This window comes from Aphis gossypii, chromosome 2 (assembly GCF_020184175.1).
Source record: "Aphis gossypii isolate Hap1 chromosome 2, ASM2018417v2, whole genome shotgun sequence".
In the NCBI taxonomy this organism is placed as follows: domain Eukaryota; kingdom Metazoa; phylum Arthropoda; class Insecta; order Hemiptera; family Aphididae; genus Aphis; species Aphis gossypii.
Window position 1 is genome coordinate 13,325,345 of NC_065531.1, and position 17,988 is coordinate 13,343,332.

The 17,988-nt window shown below is 24.6% G+C and overlaps 1 protein-coding gene across 3 annotated transcripts; it reads left to right on the forward strand.

Moving 5' to 3' along the window:
* The first annotated feature begins 349 nt into the window (after nt 1–349).
* LOC114128132 (heterogeneous nuclear ribonucleoprotein 27C-like) lies at nt 350–13,923 on the forward strand. Of its 3 annotated transcripts, none has more exons than XM_027992573.2 (11): nt 350–630; nt 3,890–3,930; nt 4,151–4,317; nt 4,383–4,569; nt 6,290–6,372; nt 7,779–7,877; nt 8,148–8,412; nt 8,498–8,611; nt 8,706–8,794; nt 11,052–11,133; nt 12,969–13,923. In XM_027992573.2, the coding sequence occupies exons 1-11, from the start codon at nt 593–595 to the stop codon at nt 13,100–13,102; spliced, it is 1,299 nt and encodes a 432-aa protein (XP_027848374.1). In that variant the 5' UTR covers nt 350–592; the 3' UTR covers nt 13,103–13,923. The 3 variants fall into 3 exon arrangements, with proteins under 3 accessions (XP_027848374.1, XP_027848373.1, XP_050057997.1); XM_027992572.2 differs by having other exon boundaries at nt 352–630; nt 8,676–8,794; XM_050202040.1 differs by having other exon boundaries at nt 353–630; nt 8,676–8,794; nt 11,052–11,216; nt 12,969–13,111.
* Nucleotides 13,924–17,988: the final 4,065 nt, after the last annotated feature.

The following is a 17,988-nucleotide window of genomic DNA, read 5'->3' on the forward strand; positions in this document are numbered from 1 at the left end:
CCATTCCACGAGTGACGCGCGGGTTTATCACGTTTATTGGACGGCCGGCACGGACGCGTTAAATTTCCCGGCACGTTGTATGACATACAAAATAATAACATGTCCAATGGTGGTACATCAATAACATTAATAATATCGTATCCATTAAAAATTTGTAAATTTGTCGAGTAATTTTTATTCGCAGACACGAATTTTCGGCCAGTGTGTGGGCGATAGTCTTGTTCGCTGGAGATTTTTCTATCAAAAATTGCAACCGGCACCGGGTACGGTCCAAAGACGTTGGATAAACGATCAATCGGTTGACGTGAATGCGACAACGCCGCGTATCGTGAAATGCCGAAATTTTAGGAGAGAGAAAAAATGCGGACGCCATTTTGCGTCGGACGTGTCGTGTTTTTGTGTCTATTCGATATGCTAAATGTCCGACAACCGGACAATCATTAGACCTTAGTGTTTCGTAAAATATTTTGTACATTTTCATAAATTATTGCACGTCTTTGACAACCGTTTGTTTACTTTTTATAGTTTTTTTTTTTTATAGTCATTTGATTTTATATTTTTATATATATAATATAATATAGAACGCTACAAGATGAGAGGCAAATCTGATTTAGAGGAAGATGAACAAGGGTAAGTTTGATGGGCTAGCGTTGTGTTCCATTTGCCTGTTATTGTCTTAATCACTTGATCTGAGTATTGACTATTTAAGATGTTTTACCGCCCACGCAATAATTCCACCCGTACTTTTGTTTTCTTCGTACCGGCACTATTATATGCGGGCGCCGCCTCTTAAATTTAGAAACGCGTTTTTACTTAATTTCTCGTTTTTTTCAATTAAAACAGGTGTATTTTCTTTAGACCATATATACAATTCCTTACAATTGGAAATTTTAAGATTTAAAGTCTTGAAAGTAATTTTACTCACTTAAGATGTTGTTTATCAGATTACTTAGTTAAATTTTCTATATTTTGTTTTTCCTAAATCCATTATGGCATTATGATATATGTGTTGGGTTGCATTAACAATCATTTATCATGTAATTAATCATCAAAAGTGAACTAATGATTCCTTACATATAATTTATAATTGGTCTATTCTATTAGGTATACTTAATATTTTTTTAAATTCAAAGTTATTAGCAATTCCATTGATTTATAGGAATATTGTTAAAATATTTTATCACAACTTAAAAAGTTTATTACATCAAGAGTCTTTCTTACCATGTCCAGTTAATGTCTGATAACGTACCTGCAGAATTTTTTATGTTAACCGATAAAATTACTGGTTAGTCTGAACATAATAAGAACGGCCTTAAATGTCATAATTCAATATTTATCAATGTAACATAAGCATAACATTTAACTGGAGTTTTTTCGATGATTAATATGCCTATTATTAACAATATGTTATATAAGTACCTTACGAGTTTTATATTGAAATTGTTTATCTAAATTATTGTCTATTGATGCTCTGTTTTAAATTAATAACAATATATATATTAATTATTCTAAGAATAGTCTCGTAGTCAGTGCTAAGTTTTTAAATGTTCTTAAGACTTACTTTTTCCATTTTTATGAGAATAAATTTCTAGTTAATTTCCATTTATTAAATATAATTTCTTATTATTGATACAGATTTATATATATTTAAATGATTATTAAAAATACACAATTTTATCAGAAACCAAACTTCAAGTATACCTATTTGTAAAAAAATGTGTAACATATTTAACTTGTCTAACGCTTATATATATCAGACAAGTAGTCCTTAGTCCTTTCTATGTATAATAAATATATATATATAGAGCATCGAGACATTAAATCAAAGTTTTAAATAAATATTAGGTATCTAGAGTTTAATTCCTTTTATGTATTAATTTAACCTAATTTAAAATGTTTTATTGTTGAAGTTCATCTCGGCTATTTATATTTTTTAAAAAAAAATTCTTGCGTTACATTTTTAATGGTAGTAAAATAGAATACTAATAAAAATAGTATAAACAAATATTCTGATTCTATGATTTTTAATTATGCTATTAAATTCACTTGTTAAGCAAACAAAAGCTATTAAATTAGGTTTAATAGTTATCGTAGATTTATACTTTATAGTATTGAAATATGAATTACTTTTTCAGTTTTGTTGCTTTATTGAATTTGCAATATCCCTTTAAAAAATGTTTAGATTTACCTATGCTTAAGAATAATATAATAAACTTCTACCATAAGTTTGTGGAAACAGGGAACAACCAGAACTCAGTACCTAATTTTTAATTTAATTTGTGGAACTACTACTATCCATCAATTCCTATAACTTTATATTTATATCTGACTCATATGTCAATAATATACACAATATATTTTTTTTTTTTTTATTATGAAAATCCTCATTTGCAATATCGTTTTGAATTAATGACATTTTTGCTGATCTTAGTCATTGTTTTTATTCTTGTATTATGAACACCAATTAATAAATTATTTCTTTTGAAGTTCAGTATTATATATCATGATTTTAAGAACTTAGAAGTGCATCCATTTAAATCAGAGGTTCCCAACCTTTTTGGTGCTACAGACCACTTGGAGAATTCGATAAGTCACGGACAGCTTAAATTGTATTCATCATTTTTCTTATACATAAGAATCAATTTTTTTCACACATTTTAGAATTTAGATTATGAATAAATAAAAAGTAATAAAATTCCTTACAACAGACTTTTAATAATGTTTATAATTGATCATTTTTTATTCAAGTTAAAAATAATTAACAATTTAATGCAAATGCTATTCTAAAACAATGTACATCTGCTGATATAATCAAAACACGTTGATGGACAATCGATCAATTTCATTGCATAAGCAGTAATCATCTATTTGTATCTATATTGGCAGTTTAAAATATTACTGCTATAGCAGATTTTAAATACCTTCCAAAAACTGGCATTATTGTTATGGCAGTAATATTTCCAATGGTTTCTTATGTAAAAAGAAATTGTGTTATCCAGATTAAGCATATTATTGCGCAAATTGGCACTAAAGATTATTATAGATAATGATTTCCGTTTTATTTATAAGTTCACCTAATCACATGGTATTTCCATGTGCCAATTTAAAGCATATCTATTGAACAAAATGGTACTTTCAAGTGTCCGTCAACGTGTTAATGTACAAACAAGATAAAATTATCGTTTAAAATAATAACATAAATGTCACTGTATAATATAAACTTGTAAATAAACGACTAATATACACTATTCAATATTTGTGTTATGCCTCAATAAAAATGAAATATTTAAAATATTTTTAAACTTTGTAAGTATGGCTCACAGGCCACCTCACAATGTCAGGTCGGGAACCTATGGTTTAAATTTAATAAAAAGTATTTAAAAAATTTTCGATTTAAAATAGCTTTCATTCACGATAAAAATTACAAGTATAAAAGGTACCTAAAATTAACTTAAAACAATTTAACCTATTTTAACAATTTTAAAAAGGGAGTTCTCTTTTTAAAAAAAAATAATAATGTTGCATACGCAATACTCGTGTGATACAAGAGTTCATAAATGTATAAATAAGGATCATGGGCTAGTAGTTAAATTATTATAGTGTGAGTGATTCCACGAATAACGCTGTATATATGTAATATATATATGCACTTGATTAAATTGCTTTAGAAATATATACTTTCTATTATCCTAAGGTTCTTTATTATGTTTAAAAATTAAGTTATTATTGAAAAATATACTTCTATTAAATAGAAATTTCATAAACATGTAATAATAAATAGGTTAAAAAAATATATAAAGTTATAATATTAGGTAATAATTTATTCATTTAAATCTTAAATATTTATTTATTTGTATGTTATAACATAATTAATTTGATTTGATTGCAGAAAATTGTTTGTGGGTGGACTCAGCTGGGAAACTCAACAAGGTACTAAATTATATGTATTTAAAATATAAAATAAACAAACTCAAATTCTAAACTAAATACTTTGTATTTTTAAGAAATACTAAACAAACATTTGGTGATAAAACAATAAAAATTTTAACTTTAAATTATACATTGATTTTCAATTATTGATGAGTTTGAAAAGTTTTAAGACAAATCTTTGAAAAAATATGTAGTTAATTTGTATTTTATACTTCCTCAGAAAGTCTTCAAAGATATTTCAATCGATATGGTGAAGTGATTGATTGTGTTGTTATGAAAAATAGTGAAAGTGGACGGTCAAGAGGTTTTGGTTTTGTCACATTTGCTGATCCAAATAATGTAAATGTAGTACTACAAAATGGTCCTCATGTTTTGGATGGTCGCACTGTAAGTCATTTATGAAAATACATGATAATTCAAAGGATAATTTTATCATGAAATTATTTTTATAGATTGACCCAAAACCATGCAATCCTAGAACTTTGCAAAAACCTAAGAGAAGTTCAAGCTATCCTAAAGTTTTTTTGGGTGGTTTACCCTCTAATGTTACTGAAACTGATCTAAGAACTTTTTTTTCACGATATGGAAAAGTTATGGAAGTTGTAATCATGTACGATCAAGAAAAGAAAAAATCAAGAGGTAATATTTAATATTTTTTCTTTTTTAAGTTAAGGATTTAAACAATTTTTTTAGGTTTCTAAACAAACATAAAATAATTTAATAACAATTTCAATAGTTAAATATATTTACTAAATATTATTTAGTATTCCTACTATTATAATTAATTCATTCGTAAGTTATCTTGTAATATAATTATAATATGGTTTTATTCTCATGATAAATATGATTTTAAAGTAGATATAGGTAAATTATTATTAGAATTTAAGTTAAAATTAGACGTTAATGAAACTTAAGATTTCTGGTTGAAAGTTGAACAAAGGACGTGTTATTTATTTATACTTACTAATTTAGGTATGTTATAAAGTTATATTTAAATTTCTAAAATTTTATTTTTATATATAAAGGTTTGTTTTGTTTTATGGAATTAATTATCTTGACTTAGAACTAAGTATCTAACTGTATCACTATTGAGTATACATGTGTACAAATATTTATTTTACACTCTTCAACCAGTTATTTCAGTAATCCAACATTTAGATCACTTAATTTATACCTGTAGTTACTATACACCTAAGGTTAAGTAAGCAACAGAATGGTTTGTCTACATCGATATTTTATACCAATATTTAAATATTTTTATGTATTTCCAATATTATTATTTATTGAAATAACTTTTAATATTACCTATCTATTTTTATTTTCAAAATAAATGTACAAGTTCTATTTTATTATTATATTAAGATGTTAAAAATGTGATTATATCTTTTATGTTTGTTTATACGCCTATTTTTGTAATCTTAGTATTATTATAACACTGCTACTAATTTAAAATTTTAGTTATTTTCTACTATATAATATTTTATTAACTTATTATCAGTATCTTAGTTAATCCATTTTTAATAATAATTAATGTTTACTTTAAGCATTTATTCTTAAACTCAATGAACAATTGCAGTCTCATTAATTATAAAAATATTGTATGTTATAAGATTCTTATATTATATTATTATTTTCTATTTAAAACTTGATGTAGGTAAACATGCAATTTTAAATTTAATGTAAGCAAAACATATGATCTGTATTTCTAACATTTTTTGATTTTTAATTTCTTATAAGTAGTTATTTATAAATTATAAGACCTTGAGTACTATTTAATTAACACGTAATTCGAGCATTTTAAACATGATATATTAGTGTTACATTCTAATTTATAAAATATTTAATTTATTTTGTTGATAGTTTTAATATGAAAAAAGCTCAATTGTTTTCCTTAAAAATGTGATCTAGTTTATTTAAATTCGAAAGAATCAATTTTGGTTAGTTAATTTTGATGTTAAAATAAATTGACCAGATGATATTATAATCTTAATTTGCTTGATAATTAAACTATAAATTAAAGCCACTAATGGCCCTCGATATTCTTACTATTAATTCAAATAATAGGCTAATTTATTGTTGTATTGAACTTAATAATATAAAATAGATTTAGCTAATCTCAAATTTTAATATGGTGTAGGTTTGTAAGACTAAGAAAATGCATGTTTCTTCTTGATCAGTTTTCTATTTTAAATCATTACTCTGATTTTATGGCTATAGCATCTATTACTACTACAGTAAAGTTTGATAATTACTTTTAATTTCAGTATATATGTATTGTAGAAATTACTAAATTATAGTTTATTAGCAGTGTCAATGTGGTTTTGAATTTTCACCATTACATAACCAATGGTGTTTTTAGGGTTTGGATTTTTGTCGTTTGAAGATGATGATGCCGTTGATAGATGTGTAGCTGAGCATTTTGTCAACCTTAGTGGCAAACAGGTATTATTATTTTAGTAAATAAAATCCAATACCTAAATGTAAAGTTTAGTAACTTTGAATATTAAAAATATGTTGAACTCCAAACAGTTATAGGTAATAATTATTGTTTTGACATGAGTTTCTGTTTTCTATCTAATAGAAACTACTAGATAGTTTTAGATTCAAAGTTACTTGTTTTACCTTGGTTTATCAATATTTTAATAGTTTTCTTTTGATATATATTTGTTTCAATTTAAATATAATTATAATTATTATTATGAAGTTTGATATAATTAAATTATGTTCGACCCTTTCATTGTCTCTCCAGTACTATTATGTTATCTTTTCATCAATTGCTTATCTACCACAAAACAATATATTTTTTTATTATTATTAATCCACTAGATTCCAAAATATTGAATAATGATAACATAACATATGCTATCAAATATCACTATTTTAAATGTTGTTTTAACTGGATAAGGTGGATAACAGACATTCATGAATTAAAAATAATCAAAATTTAACTACTTGTGTTTTTATATATATATATATTTTTTTTTTTACATATTTTATATTTGTCAAAAATAAACAAAATTGTAGTTATCTTTAAATTTAGAGTTAACTATCAAAATTAAAAAAAAAAAAAATTCAGTAATTTTTACCAATTTTAAAAAAATGAGTATTTTTCAATATACTCTCATATTTTATAATATACCTAATAAGAAACTAATTTAGTAAAATAGCATAAGAACAAGGGTTCTATTTCCTCTTAAATTACATTCTACTACCTTAGCTGTTGTTAGCTGATATATTTTATGATATGTATATATGCTACCTATAATTCGAATAAGGATATAAAAAATTAAACTATCTGTTTTAATCTGTACCCTATATCGTTATATTTTTATTATTGAAATTTATATGCTATAATATTTAAATTGTCACAGTGAAATGGTTAACAAATTAAAAAACATTAATTTATTTTTTAACAGAATATTATAATATCTTTGATTTTTAATTTATTGAATGCATTTATATAATAATAATATAAAGTAAATGTGATTATTTATTCTACTAAATAATTAATTTTTAGTGTGAAATCATAAATTAAGCAGAATTATCATAATTATGTATTTTCCCCTTAAGAATATTTTTAATTTTACAATATGTAATCATATTTTAAGAAATAAGTTTAAGTTAATGTTTAAATATATATAAACCGTGATGCAGTATAAAAATTATTATAGAATTAATCTATTTTATACCTATTATAGTAATAATTATATATATCTTCAGTTATTGCTAAGTATAAATTAATATCTTAATTTAATATGCTTTTATAATTTTTGTGTTAATATCTATCAAAAATAATTTATTAATGTCTAAATAATTTAATATTTTTATTTAATATTGGTTTGTTTCAGGTTGAAATTAAAAAGGCTGAACCAAGAGATTCAAATAAAATGAACGACGTTGGGGCTAATCAATGGGGCATGAATCAAAATAATCATTTAGCAATGGGTGTAAGTCGAATAACTTAATAATTATGTATAAAAAAAATGTACTTATCGTTTTTAACATCTATTCCATAGTCATAGAATTGTAAAAGTTAATTCTGTACTAATATTTTTCTGATGCTATTTTTTATTCTACTATAAGTTTGTTGTATGATATATAAAACTTCTTAAGTAAAAACCAAACTTATAGCAAACTTGAATTTCTATAGTTACGGTATATGTCCATTAAAAAGTTAAATTATTTTTAGTAGTTATTGATAAATTATGTTTTTTTAGGGAATGGGCATGGGTGGCCCAGGTGGACAAATGGGAGGTCCTATGGGTGGAATGGGACCTATGGGTCCAGGAAATATGATGCAAGGCTATCAGGGAGGATGGAGTTCTACTCCTCAATCTCAATACCCTGGTTATGGCACTCCATCTGGTCCAGGTGGATTTCAAGGATGGGGAGCTCCACCTGGACCGCAAGGTCAAGGAATGGCTCCTCCAACTTGGGGTTCAAACTATGCACCACCTCAACAACCTGGATATGGGTCATATGGTAAACATATATTTTATCTATACATACACATTCTGTTATTACTTAATACTAAATCAATTTTTATATATTTATTAAACAATAATAGCACCTCAAGCACCTCCACAGTCAAGTTACGGAAATAACTGGAATTGGAATATACCTCAGAACGGACCTGCTGCAGCTACTGGACCTCCAGGACAAACTGGTCCAGGACCTCAAAGTAAGCTAATTTATTTTAATATTTTAAATCATTTATTTTTATAATTAAATTCTTATATAATCAGATGATATGTATTCTCGTTCTGCTGGAGCAGCACCAGCCACTGGACCTACTCCGCCTGGAACTGCCCCACAGAAAGCAGGTGATTATGCTGGCTATGGAAATTACACTGGCTATCAACAGGTATGACTTTTTAAATGATTTATATAGATATTTTAGTTCCTTAATTCATTTAAAATGTATTATGAAATTATTATGATTATTATTTTTTTCATAGAATTTATTTTAAAACTAGAGGGCAATGTAAATTGTATGGTTTTAAATCATTTTGTAAATTTATGATTAAAATATAATGAACCCAACATATAACATTTAATTATTAAAAATTAACTGATGACATTTCTTGAAACCTTTTTTAATTTTAAATTCTAAATGTTGTTTAAACTAATTAAATGTGCAAAATAAATAAAAAATATTCATATAATTAGGTATTTTTTCTAAATATTAGGTTGTAGAATATACTTCATATTTATGATCATTTGATCATTTTAACTATGTTGTTATATTGGATAGTTATTAAGCTTTCTCTTAATAGTAATTTGAATGTATATCTATCATGTCTTAATAAACATTAATTGTATAGTCCGGCCACCAAGAGAACGCTTCTGGGTGGCAACTAAAATTTGTCTGTTCCCACCACTAAACCCTCCAAAACACTAGCCGCCGTTAACGCGTTCCACCAACATCATCGCTGTTTTACAGTGATTAGGTGGTAGAGTGGGAGAAATTTGGGTACAGAACCGCGGAGCACAATCATTTGGATGTGCGAAAGCGTAGCATTCTCTTGGTAGCCGGAATATAGTTAACATTTTTTTCGTGAAGTTGAATTATTGAGTGATGAGTTGTACTATTGTATAACAATGAAATTATATTTTATTAACCTACAGTAAAATTTTAAAAAATGTATAATACATTTATTGTAGTAATAAGACAATTAAATGTTAAATTCAATTAAAATTTAGATCGTTTTAATTGAAGTACTTACATTTAAACTGTGATTTCATGTTACATTAATATTATTGTTATTACTTATACTTTAAGTTATTAATTATTATATGGATAAAAGTTCATCTTAGCATATTCCTCCACTATTATAATCATATTTATTCAATCTAAGGTATGTTAATTTTGTAACTTATATCGTATTAGAAACAATTAAAAATTTAAATAGGTTTGGTGGTTTAAAAAACATGACAAATATTGTTTTTTAATAACGAGAATATTTTTAAATACAAAACTCAAAGTTGTTGCGATTTTGGATTATGTTGAAGTAATTCTAAATTAAGTTTTTGTAATTAAATAATTAATTAATAAATGATCTTAATTTGTACTTATTTATTATGTCGGTACTACTGGTTGGTAAAATATAATTTTAAATACATTACTTATAATCGATTATTGTTTATAATATTTATTTTTATTATATGCATTGTTTACAAATATGATTTTTAAAATATTTGTAATACTTTTAATGATATTCATTCAAATTAATTTATTTTAAGATAATTTATATCAAATTAATATTTTTCTTTGTATTCTTTAATTTTATTAATAAGTAAAAGGATTAAAAATAATTTCATGATCTAATTTTACTTTATTACTAAGTATATTTGGTATAATAAGTATTGGTATTACAAATTAATTATAATAGATATTTTGAGATTTAATTTAAAATATATTTTTTCCCCTTAACATAAATAATATAACCATTTTAATATTTTCAAGTTTTATTATTTACTACTAGTAATCACAAAAAAATATAATTGTTATTTATGAAATAAATAAATTATAAATATATTTTTTATTTAAAACTTTTGTGTTGAGTTTTGTTACAAAATGTAAATTAAACACAATTTAAAATTTAACTATTTGTAACCACGTCCCATAATTAATAAAAAAAAAATTTATAAAATCAAAGGCCGTACAATTTGCGTTTGTTCAAATTAAATTAAGCGTATACTGCCTTTTAAAATTATGCTTACACCCGATGTTATTAGATTGAAATTAAATTATAGTTTACTGATTGATTATTCTATGAATTTAAAATATTTATATTTTTTTTTTTATTAATAAGTACCTATTTATTATTTAATAAAATTTACTCGTTACTCATTTAATGTAAAGAAATGCAAATTTTACATCTTTAATTAATCATTATTTTAAAGGCAGATAATACAAAGTTTGATTTAAAGTTGTTATTTTTCTATTTATTATAATTCTTAATTTTTGTGTTTTTTTTTTTTTTTTTTATTATTATTGATTATACATAATAATGGTAGTTAGTTTTAGTAATAATAGTAGATGTAGTGATAGCAGTAATAATAGATACATAGTTTTACATTTTGTTATGGGATAATATTGGAGTAAATTATATTTTTAGGATTCGACCAGCTATGGTGCAGGCCAAACTTATAGAGGTGCGGACGGCACAGCCGCTGGCCTCGGGTCTGGCGGTGGGTATGGTAAGCCATTTGACTTTAAAGAATGGCCCACTTCATGACTGATTGAATTCAATTAACACTTCTCTCAATATTCACTGGTTTGGGTAACACAATTATTATAATAACGAAACAATTAAAAATAATATAACTTATAAAAAAGAAAAATTTAGGAATATTATAGTATCGATTAATATTTGTAATTCTTACGTATATAATAGAATTATATATTAAATATCTATATTAATACAATCTATTTATAATTACTACATAATACTATTTAACTTATACTCGAATAACAAATGGAACTTAGTATAATAATTATTATTTCCCTAGTTTCTAATGGTTTTTTTTTTATTATTATTATATATTTAATTTAGCCTGTTTTTTTTTCTTTTAGACATATGACAATTGTTATCATAGTTTGTTTATTTTTTCTTTGGTCTTAAGTAAAAAAAGTAACGGCACCATGTTTTTTTAAGGTGAAACCAAAAGTGAGACTAGGCAGTACATCTAAAATATTTCGAATATAATTATTTTATAACTTAGTGTGAAGGGAATCGGGTTAAGGAATATAAATAATATTAACAAAATTCGGGTAAATTTCAAGCTCTTAGGTTTATTAAATTACTTTTAAAAATCACATTGTAATAGATAGCTAAAGAACCACTGGACTGATTAATTGGTAAAAAAATTTTAATGTACATACAGGCTTAAGGAAGATTCTCGAATCGTTTAAAAAATAAGTGTTGTTTTCATTTTTAAGTAGAAGTTGAATTATTTAATGAATAAGTCAAGGTTACTTTAAATATCTTGTCCCGACTATTTGTCATTTTTTTTTTTAATATATATATATATTTATATATTATATATAACAGAAGCTCGTCCTAGTAAGTTACTGGTTTTTTTTATAAAGTCACTATTTTTAAAATTTAATAATAAACTTAAGATTACACAATTAGTGGATAAAACTTAAAAGTAATATTATCTGTATTTACTTATAGGATGACATTTTCTTAGTAATAATAATTTTTATTTTTTGAGAACATTATTCTCAAAAAATGATTTTTACCAAAACTATATTTTTAAAGAATTAACGACTTAAATGTGATGAGTTATAAGCATATTTTTTGTACAAAATAAGTCTAGGTTTACAGTTGTTATGGTCTTAAATAAGAATTTGTTTTAATTATTGAATTTTTTTTTATCAAGACATTTTATATATTCGACGGATAGGACACGATTGAGAACTTTTTTAACCTGTGACAAAAGCTATGAAATATTTATATAGATATTTATTTATATATTTCTCGTTTTATTTATTATTTATGAATGTTTAATTATTTTGTGAAAAAAACAAATTTGAGCTTTATTATTAATACTTTAGCCTGTAACAATTTTTATTTTGAGAAAAAAATCCTATTATTTATTGTCAGTTAGTGTTTTTTCAATGATGTAGAAGGTCGCTTTTGGCGTGATTTAAAACAAAATAATATAATAATAATAATAATAATTGTTTAAATATTAAAAAAAACAATACAAACAAATTGTGTGTCCATTATTAATTAATCCCCTCCTAATTTTTTGGGCGACATTGCGAGTTGTAAGTAAATGTGTTTTCCCATACTTTTTACTTAAACTGGAAATAATAATAATTTTCTATTGTCTCCATCTACAATCTTTAGTAAATGTCATTCAGTTATGAAAGTCGGCCATTTTTTTTTTTTTTATATTATTTAATTTTTCTTACTTGCAGTGTTGCCTATTCTTTTCTATCTATTTAATGTTCTATTTTTTCAAAAGAAAAAATTGAAATAGACAATTAGGTTTTTAAATTGTGTCAACTTTCTATAATTTAGTGGCCCCAGTAGTGACGCCAGTCGTTTCCGCCGGAGTACCGGCGGCGACCTACAATAACGCCCCAGGACCAACCAGAGCGAATAATTATAATTCAAACCAAGCACAACCATACCATCCTTACAGGCGCAACTGAACGTATTATTATTTGACTGGATCATCACTGGTGACATTTGTCCACTTATGCTCCTCGTACTATTTCTAATCATTCTTATTCTTATTAATAATAAACTACTATTATAAGCTATAAAATACACATTGTGATTGTGTTTATTTGTAAGAAAGAAGCTGATTACTACATTAAATCAACAATTAAGTATTGTTACCTACATGTTGATTATTATGTAATCATTATAAATAGAGAACACCTTGTCATTTTAATTTTTTTTTTTAATGAATTTTATCGTGATTATGTCCAAGCATACTGTATATAAATTTAATTTTTTGTTAAAACCTACAAATAGGTTATTTAATAGGTCAAAAATGAAATATGAATAAAAATTACTCAATAATAACCCCGATTAAATTATTTAGTGTATATTAAAATTAAATTCTTTAAAATCACAATATTGTCAATTTATTTATTTTTATTGTAAATAATAGTTTTACTTAGAGTAGGTATTTCCAATGAACTAAAAATGAATTTATTATTATTATTATTCTCTATTAATTGATTTGTAATCATTTAGTCAGTTATCGCCATTTATTTTATATTTATATCATCTGTTGCGTGAATTTAATTTACTGGTAAGTATTTTAAAATGTATTTAAATTAATTAAGTTTTAGATATTGAGTGCAACTAGAAAATCCTTAGTTGTAATTTTTTTTTTTAGTCAATTCCCCATGGTTTAGTATAAGTGCTCCAAAAATTGCATGTTTTCAATTTGATTCAATTGAATATTGTATATGAAATTTAAATTCCATTACAATAAATATACATAAAAATGAAATGCCAAGTTTCTATTATTTATTTACTTTTAAATTGTCGTATAAACTTGGCTGGCTACATTACAATTAATTAACATTTTTACATTGAATATAATATATTTTAGTAGAAAAAACAAAATTTATACTACAACATTTGTGATTTAGTAGACAAGTAGAATTCAATGTTTGTTGTATATTTTACTTTTTTACACCAATTCTAGATTATTTCTAGTATTGTAATTCCGTGTTCTGCATTATCTAGTTACATTTTTTTGTATATTATTTTCATCTAGATAATTTTTTACTAAATGTATAATTAATTTATGATAACTTTAACATTTTTAAAAATCAATGAGTAGTAGTAAATCAGAAGTAAAGTATTGACTGTTGAGTTGTAAAAGTCCTTATAGATTTAAAGCAAATGCAATATTATTAGATTGATAATACCAATATTGTGGAAAATAGATAATATGACCAAGATAATCTTTTCTACATCATAGCAAGTGTTATGTATTAGTATTATAAATTAGTCTCCCGTGATTAAGTAAGTGCAGGTAGGTATTATTTGTATCTACTAATGTACAACATATAACTATTGATAAGTAAATAAAAAAATTTGGCTATAAACTATTCTGATATTTAGAAAAATGCTTACCTATTCATTGTTTATCTTAATTATGTTGAGATATAAATCCATAATAATTAATGAGTGATGACTTATCACCAATGGTACTTTTAATTGTATACGTTTTTAATCCATTTTATAAAAATCACATTTTGGTATCTCTTTATACCGACTATATGTGATAGTAATATTAACAATTTAAGATACAACTACAAATGTCTCATGAAATAAGAAATCTAAAAACAGTCCTTTTACTTTGAAGTAAGAGTTTGATTTGAAGATTTGAAGTTGGTCCATATGAATAAACACTCATTTTATAGCACTAATAAAATATTAATAGAAATTGTAAAAGGTGTTAAAAATGGTAAGTATATTTTATGAGTATTTTTTTATTGCTACATTTTATTTAAATATAATAGTATGTTATAATAGTCTGATTATAAGTATGGTCTCATTACCACAACAAAGTATACTTACATAATTTTTATATTAGCTAGGTATCTAAATAGGTAAATTTTATATGTTATTTAGCAAATAGGCTCGTTGCACACTCACTGATATTATTGATGTCGGAGTGACATAGTCTAATGTTAGGTTTTTCAATTAGGTAATTCAATTTTCAAAAAGTGACATAAAACATTTGTGCTCTTTAAATAGAAATATCTGACAAAAAAATTATTTTTATGCTTACCGAAAATTGCAAAAAGTTGACGTAGCACTTTTATGCTTTAAGGAGTCGTAATAAACTATTATGTGAACTATAAACTCACCAATTTTATGTTGATCTTCGTTACTCGTTTCTTTAAAATTATTTTCTAGAAATGTTATAAATACTTCTCTCCAATCATTTTTTTTTTTTTTGATTCTATCTTTGTAGTCAATAGTCATCATTGAACTTATCCCACAATGTTACTCTATTAAATTACTATGTTATAATATCATACTTAAATATTGTGTTAAAAAAATTCATACAAATTATGTAGCACTGTAGCGGATTTAATACAAGTTAAAATATAAGTCATAATAATCACCACCTTACATCGTGGTTGACACTGTTATCTATTATTCTAAATTAGGACCATATAATTTTAAATGATTATTTTATATTTTTATTCTACAGTGGTTATTCGACAAATGCTTATTAATACCATAGGTGATAATCAAAAGAGCTAACGTACTCCCCTCTCCCACCAAAAAGAAATATTGTAAACTAACCACCTACTAAATTTTAGAGTAAAAAAACTTAAAATTAATTTAATGATTAATTTTATAAATCATGATTAGGTACCTAATTAAGCCAACAGTTAGCTGCAAACTCTAATTTATACATAGGTATAACTTTAATAGTCATGATTCCCTACGTTTCAATAAGACCTATAATCTATATAAAATATAATACCTAATCGTCATAGAATATAGAAGCTCAATATCAACCGCATAATATACTAGTATTATAACGTAACATAAAATTCTATTTATAAGTATTTTTGAATTACACACGTGTACACAAGATCAAAATTATATAAAAAGAAAAATATTTTTTTTACGTATGTACGATATCGTCGACCAAACTCGCAATTGTCCTAACTCCATTACTCCAAAAATGTCATTTTGGAATTATTTTCTTTTCTTTTAGACAATATTACAATAATTTTATGCATTGTTTAAAATCATTATCACTCCAATTGGTTAGGTACTTCTTTTTCCATGAAATCGGCTGTTAAAATTCAGAATATACTAAGTTTTAATAAAAATTTTAAAATTAATGACACATTTTTTCCCCTGAAAAGTTGTCATTTTGGAGTTAGGTCAATTGCGAGTTAAGCCGACGATACACTTATTACTTATCTATACTAAGGAGTATAAATAAAATTCAGTATGTTCGTATGATACTATTATGAATATTAGCTTACCTATACCTACCAACTTCAACCAAGTCTCTGAAGTCACCTTTTCAGACGTTAATGCATTGTAGTAACATTAAAATTAACCAGGAAACATCTCAAAGAAGCTGAATGAAAAGTCTCCCAAAAAAGGTATGTATGTGTATACTTATTACACTGTTATTACTTATTAAACAATTGAATAGTTAAAAATCCTTGAGTTTTCCTTTTAACCCTATTCCTAATTTTTTGTCTACATTATTAGAAAATAATTTAGAAAACACTTATAAGAGGACGCCACACTTGCATATGTTGTTTCTGTCGCATAATCGTATATACATATAACATATTACCTACTTTATTTGTTAAAAAAATGTTTTGCGCGTGAATGCGTGATGTATTTACTCCCTCGATATTTAAATTAAAATAACTAAAATTATAAATCGCATGGGAAGAACTTTACGGGTATTGTAGCGTCTTAATTTTTTTTTTTTTTGATGACATGAATACAGTTTAAGTTTTCAGTTTGAGAGCTAGGTTTATTTCATTTAATTATTAAAAATTATTGGTTATTACTAGGGCTAGGATTTATATGCAATAAAAAATTGTAAAATATGCATTTTATTTACCCAAATATGCAAAAATATGCAAAAACAAATTTTTATTATTTCTAGAGTATTATTATTTATCATAATTCAAAATTGTATTATTATTACATTAAAATATTGAATATTAGTTTATATTATATCATTATTACATGCTACTATAATGTGTTGTAATAAAATAATTTTCAAATACAAACATCCAGCGATTTGAACGTAAAATAGATTTATACTGACTAAAACTCCTTTCCACATCACACGAGGTTATGGGTGTATATTTTAAATAATGCGATTTATCCTGGAGTTAATCAATATCGATTTCTTAGATAGATAATATTTATACTTTATATTTACAATAATTCGACGGATAAACCAAAAATTATCGATTTTATGAAAAAAAACACCATTTAAAATTAACAATAAATTATAAAAATTTGAAAATTTAAGTTAAAAAAAGTCAAAGTTCCAAAAATCTATAAATATGCAATTATATGCATTGTGTTCAAAATATGCAAAAATATGCAAAAATAAATTGGTTCTATTTAAACGAGAATAAGCCAAATCGTGGACAAATCTGACAACCATTAAATTTGGACTTAAGGAAAAAAACATGCAAATGCATATAAATCCTAGCCCTAGTTATTACTATTAAAAAAATTAAAACGCTACAACGCAGATAAAATTCTTCCCAGTGCAATTTATAATTTTGATGTATTAAGTAGATATCTCACGCAAAACAATTTTTAACTTTGTTACACGTGTAGGTATAAGACAGTTAAAACACATGCGGGTGTTGCACTGTGTTGTCCTTTTATGTTTTTATAAGTCCACCGTTGAACAAAATTATTTAGCATTTTTCAAGTATTAATTTCAGCCCATCATGAACTTTAAAATTGTTTTATTGTTTTTTCTTTAACATAATACTATAATTTTGCATACAAATTTAACTGTATGTTCACGAAGTATTTGTACACCTGTGAAAGG